Source organism: Peromyscus eremicus, chromosome 15 (assembly GCF_949786415.1).
Source record: "Peromyscus eremicus chromosome 15, PerEre_H2_v1, whole genome shotgun sequence".
Classification (NCBI taxonomy): Eukaryota; Metazoa; Chordata; class Mammalia; order Rodentia; family Cricetidae; genus Peromyscus; species Peromyscus eremicus.
In genome coordinates, this window is record NC_081431.1 from 52,683,263 (window position 1) to 52,701,973 (window position 18,711).

Consider the following 18,711-nt stretch of genomic DNA (forward strand, 5'->3'; position numbering starts at 1 on the left):
AAATCTTCCTCTATCATGTGCTTCTTATCTTGCTACTTTATAACCTTATTCCCCCTCTCAAGAAACATCACATCATTAGGAATCCTCTTCATTACTTCCCTAAAAGAAGTAACCAAGAACATTTACTTTTCACTAATTGTAAAAATATAAATTTTTCTTCATGAAACTCAGGCTGTTTGTTTGAAAGAAGATGGTGGAAATTTCATCAAATATTGATAACAATATACAGTCTCACAAAACAGTGATTATGTGCAAAGAAGGTTTCAGATTCATTGTTATGGTAATTTAACAAAATGGAGAGGGTAGTTAGGGACTACTAAGAATAAGCCTGAGTGGTAAGTTTTGTGGAGAAAAATAATGTGAAAAGGAGACTAAGTTTTCAGAGGGTAATTTTAATGTAAGTACGATAACCCAGGAATTCCATACTGAGAGACCAGGGGTTAAAGAAAATGTAAACGAAGAAGATTTTCTGTGGCTGTGAAAAAGAGCAGGCAAGACAGCAAATCCATCGCAACAGGTGCTTCCCCTAAACACAGGAATGCCCAGTATGCCCAACAAGAACAAAGAAGCCAATTAGTTTGAGTTGTTGGAGAAGGAGAAGAAGTAGAGAGGGCTGACTAAGATGGGTGTCCTTGCAGAAACTTATCATTCAACAGATGTGACATTTACTTGAAATGACTAGGCAATCACTGGGGATTTTAAATAAGTGCAAAGGTATGCACTTACATTTTACAAAAGCTCCTCTTATCATTGTGCTAAGAATAGCTCGAAGGTGAGCAAAGACAAAAGAGGCTATCTGCTTGACCCAGCAAGTAATGACGGCTACCACCCATGGTTCCTTTAAGCTAACAACTGGTTCGTCGTTTTCTCCATCAATGTTTAAATTTTTAAACAAGTCCTAAGTCGTCTTTGCCTCCAGTGTTGGTCCTACACATTCTCAGTGTTGTAATAAAGGTGAAGGAGCATGTGAAGTTTCTAATTGCAAGAGAATGATAATGGGAAAGATGGAAATGTGAATTGCCATTATACAGAGTATACACAATTAAATTGCAATAGTGCACTCCATTAGATAAGTACAAACGTTCTATATCAATTTTAAAAGACTGAAAAGTTACATTTCAAAGCCCTAAATCATTTTTTTTGTAATTGTCTTGTGAAAAAGTCTATGAGGTTGAAAATTGTGATCACTATTACCCTTGAGGGGTCACAGCATTATGCCTCCTCCTCTCCACTCCAGCCAAGAGTAGTATTAAATTTCTGCTGATCATTTACTCTGTCTAAAACCTGAGTATTTTCATAACAAAACTCCATTTTCCAGCTATGGCTCCTCCATCTAGACCTTCTGCTCAAGTCAGCTTTGTAGAAGTAATTTTACTTCTCCTTTCATAACACTATAGTAGAAATTGTGCTATTGTATTACTCAATAAAAAGCCCCAAGAAGGAACTGACAATGTCACTTCACTACTGTGTTCCCGAGATGTGACCTCCATTTAACTCAGAGTAAATTCTGCTTTTAAAATTTGTGGTTTTTTTTTTTTGTGTGTGTGTGTGTGTGTGTGTGTGTGTGTGTGTGTGTGTGTGAGAGAGAGAGAGAGAGAGAGAGAGAGAGAGAGAGAGAGAGAGAGAGAGAGAGAGAGATGATAGATAGGAGTTGATATCATTCTTCTTCATTGGTTGAAGATACAGATTTTCCTCTGGTATATTTTTTTGATGGCCATACATGCTTATGTTTGGGTCTTCAATTTTGTTCCACTGGTCTATATGTCTTTTTTCCTCCAAGTACCATTTTGTTAATTTGTTTATTTTTGTTGTTTGTTGTTTGTTTTTGTTGTTGTTTGAGGTTTTTGTTTTGTTTTGGTTTTGTTTTTTTCTTTTTTTTTCTTTTTGGTTTTTCGAGACAGGGTTTCTCTGTGTAGCTTTGCGCCTTTCCTGGGACTCACTTGGTAGCCCAGACTGGCCTCGAACTCACAGAGATCCACCTGGCTCTGCCTCCCGAGTGCTGGGATTAAAGGCGTGCGCCACCACCGCCCGGCTTGTTTTTTTCTTAATACAGAGATTCTCTGTGCAGACCTGGCTGTCCTGGAACTCACTCTAAAAACCAGGCTGGCCTCAACCTCACAGAGACCCACCTGCCTCTGCCTCCCAAGCGCTGGAATTAAAAATGTGTACCACCACCATCTGGCTACCATGCTGTTTTTATGACTGGCTCTGTAATGTTCTTGAGGACTGAAATAGTAATTCCTCCAGCATTACACATTTTCTCAGTATTGCTTTGTCTTTTTTGAGTCTTTTGTGATTCCATATGAGCTTTAGGATATTCTTTTCCTGTTTCAATGAGAAGTTATGTGGATATTTTGATTGAAATTGCATTGAATCTATAAATAGATTTTGATGAAATGGTCTTTTTCCCAACATTATTTGAGAAAACCATGAGCATGGTATATATTTCCATTTTTTTAGTGTCTTTATATTTTTTTTTCAGATTCTTAAATTTTCATTGTATAAGTCTTTCACCTCCTTGGTTAGGTTTATATGTATTCTTTCCTTTGAAAACATTTTGAATAAGACAATAACCATGACCTATTTTTCAATATGTATTTTTCCTATTTTTTCAGTAAAAGTTTATTTACAATACCAATGGGCGCTAAGTACATTTTAGTGGGAGTCTGAGTTACAGGGAGGATAGCTGATTTATCTTGGTACAAAGTAGGGAGTCAAAGTTGGTGGTGAAGTGACTATTAGATAGAAAATGCCTTGTTTCTCTTTATTTTGTTGGTAGATAGAAAAGTCAGAAAAGATGCCCCCATGAAGTCTAATAAACATGCCTGCCTAATCCCAATCTAAACAAGGATAACACCAACAGATATGTTATTACGGAAGGGCAGAAACTTATAGAGCCTAAGTCTCAGACAAGAGCTACAGGCAACCAAGGAGTGCTGAGAACAGGAGAAATAGTCTCTACCAGGGGAAAAACAAAACAAACAAAAAACCCTACCCACACTGATTGTCTAATACTAAATAGTCAACTCCAATATAATAGACAACATAAAATTTACATACAAACTGAGCATGTTGTGTTTATAAATTTAAGAAAGCACACACACAATACAGATAATATGATTACAGTAAAAGAAGCTAATTTAGTTTTAATTTAAAATTTTTCTCATCACTAAATCTTCTCATGTGGATATATCAAGAGTTAAATGGAATTTCCTGCTCAAAATACAACATATTGAAGCCTTATTAGACAGCAACTTCTGTCCCTATGTTAAAAATGCATTGAATTATTAAATATGTTCATGCTTTTTAAAAGACTAAAACCTCATTCATCTGACAACTTCATATTGTTTAGTCCATATTAACAAATGGTGGAAAGTGAAATTTGACTTTTAACCTATGCATTTTCTTGAGTGGATGCTGTGACACTGAGTAAAAACTAACAGTAACCTTTGTGCATGGAGCATTGCCTTTAAAGTTAGGAATATAGTCATAAGTAGGAATCTACCTCTTTTCCAATACTAGTTTTTCATTGTTTTAAATAAATGATAGTAACGTCTATCTATTTTTTCCAGCATGCTGTTTGCTCTGACCCTAAATTATACAGTTAAACACAAGACACATAATAACAGGTTCACCAAGCTTCACAAAGATTGTTACATGACTTGGTGTTATCTAATTATTGATATTATAAAGCCAAATTGTTTTCACATCAGTAAAAATGAATTTTTACATGATATTCTTGGTAGTAATCTATTTTAGCAACTAACATAAGCTTTACATGTCACTGAAAATTGTGCCTTAGGAAAGGTCATATAAATTCATATTTAAACAATTAAATAGATGTTTATTGGTGCTCACTTATAGAGAAGATAAATATATTTATTAACATTATATTGATTAAAGATAGATTTTTAAAAGTCTTACACAAGTAACCAAATATTTAAATCTAGTTCAAATCAATTAATCTTAGTTAATTAGGTAATTATCTTCAGATTTAATATCATCTTAGTTCTAGTTACTTATTTAAAGAATTTACAGGATAATTTTCTTCAAACATACTTGAAGTATATTAATTTGCAGTTATATGAAACTTTTACTTTATTTAAAAGTTAAAATACGTAAATGATATTACAGCCATAGCTTTACTACCACAACTAAGCAGAAATCTACAGTTTAATCACCGTTGACCAAAGAAATAATTATGACACATGACAGCCTATATTATTATTTCATGACAATTTGTGAGCTGAAGGGAATACATGAGGTTCCTAAACATTTATGATTACAACACAGACAGCCATTAAATCTTTGGGTACACATTTATTCTTGCTAGTTGTTTTCTAGCAAGTTCCTTGGAGATAAACCTTCATCGTAGAGGGAAGCTTATTAAGATACAAAGTGTTCTATGGGGAAATGAAACATTTTATCCTGTAAAAATCTCATTGAGATCAGGTAGTAAAGAATTCAAAAGTTTCTGGAAGTCCCCGAGACTGACAAGAGTCACTAGTGCCTCCTTGTCCCTCGATATATATGTAGGCAGTAAGGGTAGCTCAGAGACTCTGAAATCAGCTAATCTACGCAAAAGAAGACAGAGACCAGCACAGATGCCTGGAAGAAGCCTGAGCCAAATACAGCACCTAGAAATGACACACTGTAGCCTGTTGAGCTTTTGGAAACCTGTGCTGTGCCTTCTATGCTGCCAGCTTTTGTGAGCTGTCACTCCTACTTCAGGGCTTTTGGTGATGTGAGGTGTATTTGAGTCATTTCTGCTTGTGTAAGTAACCCCTCGCCATGATCCCTATAAGTAACTGCAGTCAAAGTTTATTTTTAAGCAAATGAAACCTTTTGGTGGCATTCTTACTTTGGTCTGTCTCCAGTTTCCTATCTGAGGTGAGTGGAGAACGGGAATAGTGTTACATTACACTAGTTTGCAGAGGACTGGACTACATGGATAGTGTAACAAAAAATCAGACAGCTCGTTACTCTAAGATGTGCCTTTGCACTTCCACTTCCTAGCAGGACTTCAGCTATTTATATTATCTGGCATCAAAACAGAAATCTGAGTTCTAAGACTGAAAAGGTAGCAAAAACAATATAGAAAATGATAGTTGATTTTCTACCACTAGATGGGACTGAATGGCTGTATGATATGCACTGTATATGAGATACAATTAATTAAATTTGAGGAAATAGAGAAAGGTTATGCAATGTAATTCTGGCACATTACTAGCAGTAAACTTAACAAAAGCCATTAAAAGGGCAGATTAAGTTCAACAAACAAATTGATCAAAAATTAAACATAAATAGTTGACAGGTTGGCCAAAATTCACTGAAATTAAGGTTGATTTTTTTCCAACAGTATTTAAATTTGTGTTTGTTTGTTTGTCTGTTTTTTGAGACACTCACTTAATTCCTGTTAATTATTGGGTAAAATAAGAAACAAATCCTGATATTGGGGTAGAATATTTCATGTACTTTTAGAACTATCAGATGGAGAAATTATTTTGTCCTGGTAAAATTGCACTATCAGCTCATAAACATCATCTCATATATCTCATATTTTCACTCTGTACTGCAGAATAAAAATACATTACACTCAAAATGTACTTTCTCTTTGCTGTCTCAGAGGACAGTTGTTTTCTTACTAGATTCTAACAGTTCAGTTTACGTTCCAGTGCTTCATGGATTGTCTGTCTGTCTGTCTGTCTGTATGCACAGATGGATGGATGTTCCACTGTTGTGTCTGTACCTTCAATTTAGAACATCATAATGAATTCCCCAAGAAAATCACATTCAATGGCAATTAAAATGATATTTAGGGATAAAGGAAGTTGCTATTGTTGCTATTTGAGTTTAATAATTTTCTTACTCCTTTTTCACTTTAAAAATATTCGTAACTGGGAAGGCTTTTGCTGCCTCTTCCTGATGTCATTTGTTCTTTAGTATGCAAAACAGTCTCACCAAAAATTTCTTGATACCAATTAGTCCATTAGGAGAAATTAACAGCACATTCTAAACTCACAGAGGAAGGGCTGGTTCAGTGGTAGAGTGCTTGTCTAGAATAAGTGAGACCCTGGCTTTAATTCCCAGCAACGTCAAAAGTTTAGCAATGTTGGGAGTCTGTGCTATATCATGCAGTCCACAAATCAGAGGGCTGCCTTTATGAGATACAAAAGAAAAGAAGTATTTCAGAAGACAATACTCCAGGAATGACTATGTAATTTTGATATTATTAATGTTCCTTCTTTTTACAGTTTTCTGCAACTCTTTCATCTACAAAGCAAAAGTAGCGAATTAAAAGAAAAGCGAAGTCTGGTGTTTAGATTGTAATGAGTCGCTTATAGAGTCAAAGGACACAACTTAAAAAAGAAAAATGTTTTGTCCTTTTTTAGCCACCGAAGAATTACTAGTGGATTTGCCCAATTGGCAATTAGGTAATTTCAGTGTCTATTGACTTAGTTATTCTTTAACTTCCTTCCTTTCCCAATTATCCCACTCTCACTTTCTTCCAACTAGCTGTCCACTATTGACCCCCATGAGTGTTTAAGTCTAGGTCCTATAGGAGAAAGATTATGTGATATTTTCTTAACAATTTTTCTCCATCAGGAATATTCTCCCCTCTATTAGGGGATGATTCTCTACCACTTATAATTTGCATTTAACCAGACCGTGTCATTTAAAATACTTTTGGTTTTTCTTCTGCCTTAAAATTTCCTACCTTTAATTTTTATTTATCTTATCTTTGTGGAATGTGTACTAAATGATACTATCTCTCAGGGGTAGATCTTGTGTGCTGGTAAGTCTGATCCTCATGCATTGTGTCTCTGTACTTGATTTGAAATCCTCAGCTAAGACACTAGCTTTTATAATTTTAAATATTTCAAAAAAGATTAGCAATAACACCTCTAACTTCAAAAATCTTCTTCCCTTATTAATTATCTTTCCATATCTTTTTCCTTTTAATCTTCCTGATAATAATTATATTCATTTTAAGCTGTTTTGAATTTCAGGATATATTTTATGACCCCTTTCTCTCTAAAAATTAAAATGAAAATTCAGCTTGTATAGACTATATCAGCAGGAAATTTTGTTTAATATCTAAGAAGGTCATGGGAGTATACAGCAAGTGACACCTAGTGTTCAAAAGGCCAAACAACCAGACGAATAACTACATGTTGGGGAGCCCTACTAGGCAAAGTCCGTGGGGTCACTGGATGTGGAAACCAGTCCTTTTCTGTCTGTAACCTTCTCATGTGCCACCACTTACCTCCCTAAAAAGAACAGCTGTGGGTGCTGTCCACAGCCCATTGGTAGTGTGTTTTACATCTTTCGGCACACATACTGCTGTTGATGGTCAGGAAGATGATTTCTACTTAAGCTGTATAATTCTAATAATACTAGAATATTTTTCATAACAGACACAGGGGAAGCAACAGTATTCTCAGTCACAAAGACAGCTAGTTTTAGATTTCAAAACAAATTCAAAATAGACTAAGCTGCCCCTGCAGAAAACACACAGTTCCCAGGTATCTATTGCTAAATCAAGGTCAGGCTGCGTAGATTGAGACATAACCCCCTATTGACTACACATACTCCCAGGCTCAAGGTTCAGCCAACTGTTTATTTTCTGTCTGGGAACCGTCAACAACTTAGAGCTACCCGGATGGCCAAGTGTGATTCACTGGCCGGTCAGCATGACCTTCCTAGCCTAAGAAAAACTGTGTGACTTATGTGTAATGAGAATGGGTTGAACCCTGAAAATATAACATATAATTGTCCAGACTTTAACTGTGAGAGTGTAGTGAGTGTGTGTGTGTGTGTGTGTGTGTGTGTGTGTGTGTGTGTGCATGCTGAGTTAGGAATGTAGCTGAAAGGACAGAGAGAATTGGAACTAAACAAAACTGGAACTAAAGAGAATTGGAACCAAAGACTTAGAATAGAGAGAATGAGGGAGGGAAGGAGGGAGGGAGGAATGGAGGGAGGGGGTGTGAGAGTGAGGTGTGTGTATGTGCTCAAAAGGAGATGAGTGTGCAGAAGTAATGTGAGAGTGAATGAATGAAGAGTGAATAAATGATGAATGACATGTGAAGGAATGTAGCAGAGTAGAGAAAAGAAATGTGTGTAGAAAAGAGATGTGGAGCCATGTAAGAAAGAGATGTCAAGGAAAAGAAAGCTGTATAGATAAAAGATGTAACTGTGCAAAAGAGGTATGTGACTGTGTGGAGAATGTATGGAGAATGCAACAACGTGGAATGTACTTATGTGGAAACAGAGAGATTTTTCAGAGAAAGAGATTTTTTACGATGAAATAAAAGACAAAGTTACCATCAGAAAGCATGTGTATTTCCTTATTTTTCCTCCAGATAGAAAGAAGTCTAGCCTTTAGATAGATAAGAATATTTCCTAAGCCCTCACAGTCTTCATGGATTTTTTGTATACCCTGGTGGTAGCTGGAGGCTGGACCCTCAAGCTATCAATAAGTAACCTAAAAATTAAAAACTATATCAACAGAAACTATTCACAGCATTTCATATATTTGAACAACCATTCACATGGCTATATAATTCCTTAGTATTTTCTTCATTATTACTTAAATATCTCTATTTTTGTAACAAAAATGTTTTAATAAACTTTGTTTCATTTATAACAATACTCTTTATTTCTAATATATTTGATATAATGATATATATATATATATCATGTATATGACTTTCATTTTAATTGCTATTAATCATGATTTTTAAAATTTTAACTGCTAATGTAAAAAACACCAAGACCAGCCTATTTACCTATATCATCCCCATTGAAATAGAGGTCACTGTCCTAAATGGACATACTAACAGGACTACCTCCAATATAGTGTCATTCAGCAAATAAAAAATGTATTTTAAAACTTTTGGAGATTGGGTAAATAAAGAGATCCATTTCTCTGTGGAGATCATCTTTAAAATGGCAGGTCTCAGCTCACAGTGAATCAAAAGGGGTAATTCTATTTGGTCTAAAGACTCCCAAGTGTCTCACTGTTAAGGGCCAACCTCTAATTCCAATTATATTCTTCAGATAGTTTTTAATAAATTATTTTAGGGGGAGGTGGAATGTCTCTGTGGATAGAGTGCTTGCTGTAAGAGCATGAGGACTTCCTTGGCATGCCCAGGACCCATATCATATGGTTAACCCAATGCTACATGAGACAAGTAGATTCTAGGGGTTAATTGACCTCATAGTTTAGCCTAGGGAGCTCCAGATTCAGTGAAAAGCCATATATCAAAATAAAACAAAAACAGAAAAGTGTATCATGTTCATAGCACATAAATAGAAATCTATGAAAATTTGAGAGAGTCCAGAATCATTGTCCAGAATCAATGTCCAACCCCTCCATGGGATCCTGACTGTCCTCAGTCAGCATTCTTTCTCTAGTGTGAAGTATAGTGAGTAATTTACAGAACATTTTCTTGTTTTCAAGTTCATTATTTGCTGTCTGTTCAACTTATTTAAGTAATTATGATGCTTTCCCCCTAGTCTCTCTTTACAGATTCAGATTTGGGGAACTTCCTTTTATGGCACAAAGTTTATTCAAGCTCAGAGTATTTGATATATATTAACTATTGCCATGCCTATTTGGACCCTTGTAAAAAGAAATTAATATGAAAAGATTTTTACAAGATTAATTAAATTTGTTAAAATGTTTTAATTTTTTGATAATTTGAATAAGAGAAATGGCTCAGTGGTTAAGAGCACTGACTGCTCTTCCTGAGGACCTGAGTTCAATCCCCAGCACCCACATGGCAGTTCACAACTGTCTGTAACTCCAGTTCCAGGGCATCTGACATCTTCACACCAACGCACACAAAATAAAGTTAAATACATTATTTTTAAAAATGTATAATTATTTCATAGATGAGTGTGTTTAATTAGGGGATAAAAATTCACGAATTTCTTCCATAAAAAACAAAATTTGAATTAAATGACATAAAGTATAAAATAAAATGATGTAGAGGATCAGAGGAAGACATCAGACATTGACCTCTCCTTTCCCCACACACAGAAGGAGATAGATAGATGATAGAAAGACAGATCAATAGACAGATGACAGATAGATAGATAGATAGATAGATAGATAGATAGATAGATAGATAGATGATAGATAGGTTACACACATCTGCACACCAAAAAACACAGCTATATTAAGAAAAACCTAAAACCTTACCATCTGATTCTTTTCAGTGACACAATTCTAACTAGAATAATTGCAAAGTAATGGCTGAGTGGTGAAGCGGTGAAGAAGAGGACTGACCCTTCATTCTGCCTAGAGGATCATTTTATTGTTTTTATTTTCTAGGAATCTTCAATACCAGAGACTCAGGGGGCAAGTTTATCCTATTGTATCACTTTAAATATTCTGGTTGGTACTCTCCTCAAAATCATGACATTGCTTACTTCTAATCTTTCAGAAACTAAAAAAAAAATACAAAACAAAACAAAACAAAAAAACCCCTCTCACCCCTTTTACAACTTTCTACATAAAAACTTGTGATTAATCATTTCTTTGTCATTTTCAACAAAATTTCGTGAAGGAGAAAAATTGAATACATGAAGTTCGTAAAACACTTGGAATCACAGACTTTGAATGATCATTATTTAGCACATCCTTTACTTTATTCATTCAATTAATGTTTATTGAGCACCTATGTTTTAATTTTTTCTAGAAATATAAATGTGTAAGATATAATCTTTACTTTGAATTATTTTATAATCAAGAAGGCAGGAACATAAGTACCTATGCACAAAGGGCATAATACATATATATTGGTCAATATAACAAAATTCATTACAAGTTTATAATAAGGATAAATCGTATTAAATTGGGAGATTTAAAAATATTCATAAGAAGAAAGAACCTTTGATATAACAAAATCTTCCAGGAAGGCAGAAACAGTGAATTTATGGCAGAGGGAACCACATTTAAAAAGGATACAGAAGGCGGAAACCACAAAGTATATTTAGGATATGTTATTTGGAGAAAGTGCTATACACAAGAGAACCATGGGAGATTAGGAGGTAAAAATAAACCAAGACTCATGCATAGAAAGCCTTAAAGATTTAAAATGGAAATGTTTCAATCTCATTTGTTGATGAATGCTAAGCTATTAGATGCCCCCCAAGCAGAGGATTGCAAGGCCAACTCTCTGTATAGACTTCTCAAAATATGTTCCATAGAAGGCCTCCGGTTTCCTCTTTATTAGTGTACTTAGGAAAGCCGCCCCCCCCCCCCAACAACCATGTGGACCAGATACACAAAGTAAAATGACATTCTATGCAAACTTCAGTACACATCAGTCTATACAGAAGAAAAGTTACAGCATGTTTAAAGAGCACACCATTACCCTTTTCTCCATTCAGAGTTCTCTGGAACTTCTGGTTACTGATGCTTTTGTTTGTTTTGAAACAGAGCCTTTTGCAGCCCAGGTTACATGTAACATTCCCAATAATACTGAGGGTTGCTTTGATTTCTTGATATCCTGCCTATGCCTTCCAAGCATCGAGATTGCAGGTATGCACCACCTGACCTGGATACTTTTATCTTCTTTATGTATGTTATGAATGAAATGAATAAAGGACCACTGGGCACAAGGAGAAAATATCATGTTCCTTAACTTTTCAGAACTGCACACACACACACACACACACACACACACACACACACACACACTGGAATCAAGAACAGTTTGTGGATGAGATTCAACAGAACCCACTGCACACATTCCCTCTGATCATGTTATAAGCCAAAACTTCCCTTCAATCCACATGTCCAAGCTTGATTCCTAGTAGCTCAGGACATGGCTGCATTTGGTGATCATGCCTCTGGGGAGGTGTTTTCACTAAACTGGGACTGTTAGAGTGAGTCTTGATCCAATTTGACATGTGTTCTTAAAAGAAGGTGAAACGTGGGCACACAAAAGACAGCAGAGGTGTGGGCTCATTGAGGAGACACCATCTGAGGAGCTAGCAAAAGGCAATCAAGGAGACTGAACATGGATCTGGGCCTTCTGGCTTCAACAACTGTGAGAAAATGAATTTCCTCTGTGTAAGTTCCCCAGTCTGTTGCAGTATTTTTATTAGTTTTTCTTGTTTTTTTTATTTTTAGTGGCAGATGATGGTCAACACACACACACACACACACACACACACACACACACACACACACACACACAGATTAGTTTAACACTCGAATTATCTATATATTTCTCCTGGAGGTGTAAATGAGCTTATGCTTAAGGACTGAAGGTCACTTAAGTAAATCTAACTCAACAGCCTGTTAGAGGTGACTATGAAGATGGAGCCCATTTAGGTTATTATAGTTCTGTGGGGCAGTAAGTATAGAACTTTATCTTAAGAATAAGTGTTAGGCATTGTGCCACTGTGCTCCCATTGAATACTAGAAAGCTACACTCTACCTGAGCTGTACAGGTAGCCGAAAGTGGACCATTAAGCCAGAGAAAATCACACCAAATATATTGGTGGGATTAGAGGAACAGATCATTTTAAATGCTGTATCAGTTTTTTTTTCCCCTTCAAGAAAAGGTCTCATGTTGTCAAGGCTAGCTTCAAAGTTGTTAGGTAGGCAAAATGATCAAAGATGATCTTCTGACCCTCTGCCTCTAGCACCTCTAGTATACAAATGTTGGGATTGCATATATACACCAAGAAGAAGCCTGTTTGTTTTAAATGTGGTGCTCTGGGTAGAACCCAGGGGTCCATGCATGCTAAGCAAGCATCTGACTGGCTTAGCTACATATCCAGTAGGTAAAGCTTAGCCTTTAGGTTAGCTGATAGACTGCAATCAAACATATTCAAACTTTAAGGTGTGTGTGTGTGTGTGTGTGTGTGTGTGTGTGTGTGTGTGTGTGTCAGAGAGAGACAGAGAGAAACAGAGATAGACAGAGAGAAAGAAAGAGACACACAGAGAGATACAGAGAGTCAGAGACAGAGAGACAGAGACACAGAGAGAGGAGACTTTAAAATTAAGAAGTTAAGTCACAGCACCTCTCATTGTCACTGGTACTCTATTCTAAACACTGAACTAGATTTTCCAGATTACAAAATACAGTCTCTTGTCACAGCTCTGAGTGTGAACCTTTCTATGGAGCTAAAGATAGTCCTTTTGAGCATCGTCTCCCACCCTTTCCTTCCTTTCCTTTCTGGCTGTCAGGATGATAATTATAATCCCTATTACTTTTGAGAAACTTTCTTTTCCACCCACATGGCAGCTGAATCCCTGGGCTCTTTGCAACAAGCTCGGGGAAAGAGAGAGCCTCTCTCTCATTTTCTACATCTCACTCCTTTTCTTCTTCACTCCCTGGTGGGTTTCCTTGAACCATTTCCTGGAGACAAACATTGGATTTTCCTTCTTTCTCATGGGTGTTGAGATATAGTGAATTGTGGATCTTAGGTAAAATGCACAGGGGATGGCTCATGACTAATTTCTCTCTTGAGGTCATTGGCCTACTTATGGAGAAGGGAAAAGCTGCAGGCTCTGCTCAGGGTAGCACAGAGTCTCTGAGCAGAGGGGCATAGCAAGCATCCTTTGCCTCCATTTTGCCTTAGTGCTTGTTTTCTCCAAATAAACATTTTCTGAAAGCTTTCGCTGAATGAACTTTCCCAGCCAAACCGAATATTATAAGTATTTAAATGTTTTCCAGATTAACCTGCATAATTTGATGAAACAAACAATCTTCAGTCTTTCCTTCTTCAACTACTGTGACATTATGAAGTCTACAAGCTTTCTATGTAGATTTGTCCACTGTCGACTTGTTAGGGAAAAGAGTTTGCAGAAAAATCAAAGAAACTAAGCTGGGTCTTTCATGCATCCTACGAAGGGCTGTGAGATATTTTAGGCTTTTTTATCGGTGATATTTATAGCAGCTGCTTGTTTAAGGTATGTTTGTCAGGTGCCTCCTATGAAATTACAAGTTTTAAATTGGCAGCTAATGAACATCTGGGAGAGGTACATCAAGAACACAGCAGTTCTGGTTCTTCTCGAAGTTTCTCCCACTACTATTAGCACACATTGGTAGAAGGACAGTATTTACATGATACTTTCCTAAGGCTAGCTTCATATTTTCTCATTTCTTCTATACTTAGTATTTGAATTCTTTAGAAAGAAAGTGGTAAGTTTCCTTTACCTTTTAAGTTTTTATTATATCAGTGTGGACTCCTGGAAGTTGTTTTATTTCACAGGTTAAAATACATCTTGTTACGTATTTTGTAGCTCCATTAGAAAACCTTTTAGTTTGGACCCTGTTACATTTTCCTGACCCCCATACAAAACACTCCTTTGTTCTCTGCCATCAGATTTTCTAAGTTCGTGTTCTATTTTTCCCACAGCAGTCCTTAATCAACAACATCCCATTCCTTTTACATCAGAACACTATTTAAGAAGCAAGCTCTGCTCATTGTTCCTAGGATGGCATTGCATCTAGGCTCTCTTGAAACTGTGGAAAATCCCATGTAATATATTCTAACAGACATATACTGCTGCACATCTATATATCTGTATCTATCCTTTTTATTTGTTCATAAAAATTTTGTGATTATGTTGTTTCCAGTCTTCATAGGAAGTGTCACATATTAGAAGAAGCTGAGAAGAAGAAAGCCATAGATATATGACACATAACAGGATACTTTGATAGGACCCAAGACCAGAAAAATAATGTTAGTAGACAACTCAAAGAGGTCAAATAACCACTTTGAGAAGTAAATTCTCATTTGAGAAGTGCACTCAAACTACAAAAACATTATAAATATTACCTAAAGTACTAACAAGAGTATGTGCAACTATTGATCCTATCTTTTGCAGGTTTTTTTTGAGGGGGGTGTTGCAAATCTCAATTGCTTCAAGTAAAAAGGAAAGAAAAGCAATTACAAATAATTGTTTAACCTAGTATTTCTCAGTCTTCTGAATTTTATTTCTCCAGAAAAGATATTTGCTCCACAAAGGATTTTTAGATTGAGTCCTTAGGTGTTTTTATATTTACTTTAACAAATGTATAATCTTACAAAGACAAATGGAGTAATATATACTATTCTGATATCAGTGCTGAGATTAATTATGAACTTAAGAACTAATAATATTCAGTAAAGTATAAGCCATAGTGGGCAGTAAGAAAGCCTAGTGGGAACAGGTGACAGGTGCCAAGTCTGACAAGCTGAGTTTGATACCCAGAACCTACAGGATGTGAGAAGAGTAGATAACTAACTGCCATAAGTTTCTCTCTGACTTCGACACGTACACTTCCATGCATGCACACACACAATCCCCCCACACACACACTCACACACACATGCTCACAAATTAAATTAGTAAATGTTTATAAATAAATGTTAAAGTATTTTTCATAGTGTGTATATCTTGACTATTTCTCTCCCATAGTAATTTTCTGTTGTCCATTACGCAAAAGGCCTTTCTTCAAGGATATATGTAATTGTACTTTTATTACATAATAAAAAAGCACATAAACTCATTCTTAACATAATTATACATGAGTAAATGCAAGCTAGAGACACAGTGAGGCATCTTCCCACACCTATGATAGTTGGGAGCAAAATAGAAGAGTGTATGTCCTGAAGAAACTGTGATGAAATTGGAACCCTGATACATTGCTAGTAAATCTCAAAATATTGTAATCTATTTATTAATACTCTAACAGCATGCAACAAATGATAAAGAGTGACCACACGATCTAGAATTTCTACTTTGCTTTAATAAACCCAAAATGAATGAAAGCATATATAACGGTAAAACCAGCATCTTTCAGAGGTTAGCAATAACCTGTGCTGATCATGTGTTCAATGAAAAAATGAAATGTGGTCTTTCCTGTGACATAATAGCATCAAAATTAAGAATACCATTTATTGCATGTCATAGTATGGATGGACTTTGAAAATGTCACTCTGTTTGATGTAAGCTAAGCCAGCAACACATGGCACATGGAATGGCTTAGAATTGGCAAACAGCAGGAACAGGAGTAGCTTACTGGCTGGTCAAGGCTGAAAGGATGCAGGGAGATTGTGAATAGGTTTCTGTGTAGTTTTCTCTAATAATAAACTGTTGGTGGCAGGTAATATGACTATATTGAAATGATACACTTTAAACACTACTGGGTTAACTTCCTGGTCTACGAATTAAAACTCAATGATGATTCTATAAAGAAATTTGTGGTTGAAAAGATAATTTACACAATAGTAAAATAATTTTACAGGGCATCTTATTGAATGGAAATCCTTAATTATGTGATAAAATGGCATTTTTAGTAAAGAAAAGCTCAATGGAATATATAGAATTAATGGAGGTACACTATTTTTTTTTAACCTAGGTAGGGCAGTGCCTCTCCCCTGAAAAAACAAAACAAAACAAACAAAAAGAAAACCACATACTAGCGTTTGCACAAAATACTCTGAGTTTCAGCTGTTAAATGACGTCAATGGATTTTCCTTTGTATGAACAGCAGTGAAGTTGGACTAAACTTTCAGCATTATAGTTGTATTATTCAATGACAAAACTAGTATAAAAAATATTGAATACACTTGATGATGTCTCTATTCAATTAATTGGTGTCTAAATGATTTTCTGTACTTTAATTGGATCAAACTACTGAGTACTTCTTGAAAATTAAGCACCCTACTCATGGTCTCTCTACCTCCTCCCATTGCTGAGATTAAACACTTGTGAACATGCAGAATACAAATATTTTTTATTAAGAATTTGTGGAAATTGTTCCTGGGAGAATCCTTTTCATCTCAGCAGAACAGAAATGCAATTAGAGACAAGATAGTGAAGTCTACTTAAAAATACCACCGAGGGGCTGGAGAGATGGCTCAGCGGTTAAGAGCACTGACTGCTCTTCCAGAGGTCCTGAGTTCAATTTCCAGCAACCACATGGTGGCTCACAACCATCTGTAATGAGATCTGGTGCCCTCTTCTGGCCTGCAGTCATACATGCAGACAGAACACTGTATACATAATAAATAAATAAAATTAAAAAAAAAAAAAAAAAAAAAAAAGCCGGGCGGTGGTGGCGCACGCCTTTAATCCCAGCACTCGGGAGGCAGAGCCAGGCGGATCTCTGTGAGTTCGAGGCCAGCCTGGACTACCAAGTGAGTCCCAGGAAAGGCGCAAAGCTACACAGAGAAACCCTGTCTCGAAAAAACCAAAAAAAAAAAAAAAAAAAAAAAAAAAATACCACCGAACATTTACTGTTTTAATATTAGTGACTCCTTCTATCTACCATACATTCCAGGAAAAAAATTATGCATCCTGACTACTTGGTTTAGTAGTTCAGTTAAATAGCAACCATTTAACTTATGAACAAACAAACAACCCACCTTGACCAAAAGCACACACTAGAATTTAGATAATCAACATTTTGCCTACAATACCAAGACAGTAATATGAAGTAATATACATCGCAGTACAGTACAGCATTTGTGTTCTAAACTTTAAAGCAATATGTTACTCCTCAAATTTTCTTTAATATCCAAATCAAAACAATTTTTGTATATTTGAAACTGTAATGATATGCAAAAGAATTCTGAAATGTGCTAATGATATTGCCCTCTCCCATCTACCATGAAATGCACATAATAGAGTTTACTCCATTATATATAACTATTAAAAAGTAGAAAAGCACAATTTTGAGGTCAATTATGTACATAAAGTTTTAGCATAAAATTTATTTAAGATGTTATTACCCATAAAATTCCTTCTGGAAAATGTTATTTACTGTAAAAGTAAATATTGTGGAAACTAACTCTAAATCCAAGAAATAATGTTGAAACTTATACTGTTGTTCATTAAATTAATATGTCATGATTAATGAATAAGATTAATAACCAGCAAGATCAACTTTATTTATGTCTTAGGCCACTTAAGATGTTCATATTTTTCTAATGAAAATAATATAAACAAAATCAAATGTAGGCACAGATCTAGTTGTATATCTTGGCTTACTATAGGTCTATATCACACAACTACTCATTAAATTATCTTAAGAAAAAAATATACTTACTGCCCTCTAGAGGTATGAACCAGTAGTGTAATAAGTGTAGATGTTGCTGGGCATATACAGTTTAAAGCTAACATGGCGTATTTAAACTCTTCTTCACATACAACATGATCTGTTTGAAATAAAATAGGTAAATTAGAATAATTTACCTTTTGAGGGTAATATGTTTAAATATGAAGAATAAAACAATGAATGAAATTGCAAAAGTCTCAGTATAAACATACTTATTTTAGGACTGTTTTTTCAGGTGCAATATTATCCCCAGAAATACATTTTGTAAGGTAGAGTGCTGGAGAATGAGTTTGTGACTGGGCTGGGGGCCTAGAAAGGTAGAATTCTTATCCTGACAAAATGGGGAACCTTGGTAAAATGCTAAAAATGCCTGTGCAAGTCAGAGAGCAACAGCTGGTTTGAGATGCAGTTCAGGTGGTCAGATTCCATCATTTAGGATCACAAATACAATACTACTGATTTTCTAAAAACATAACAACATGGTTTTACACTTCGAAATTATTACAATACATGGTAGGCTATTTGACTAACACAAGTAATATTTTATACTATCAGAGCCACAGTATTAATCTTCAAAATTAATATTAAGGTGAATTGAAGTAAAAGTGCACTGTCAATAATCTAAGGTTCCTAAACT

The 18,711-nt window shown here is 35.5% G+C and overlaps 1 protein-coding gene across 5 annotated transcripts in view; it reads right to left on the minus strand.

Annotated features, from left to right (window-relative positions):
- The window catches only part of Kcnt2 (potassium sodium-activated channel subfamily T member 2), a 258,356-nt gene that overhangs the window by 98,825 nt on the left and 140,820 nt on the right, over window positions 1–18,711 (minus strand). For all 5 annotated transcript variants that reach the window (XM_059280315.1, XM_059280313.1, XM_059280314.1 and 2 more), the window contains one exon: window positions 18,066–18,174. In XM_059280315.1, the coding sequence (XP_059136298.1) occupies window positions 18,066–18,174 (109 nt within the window). The remainder of the gene's footprint in view (window positions 1–18,065; window positions 18,175–18,711) is intronic.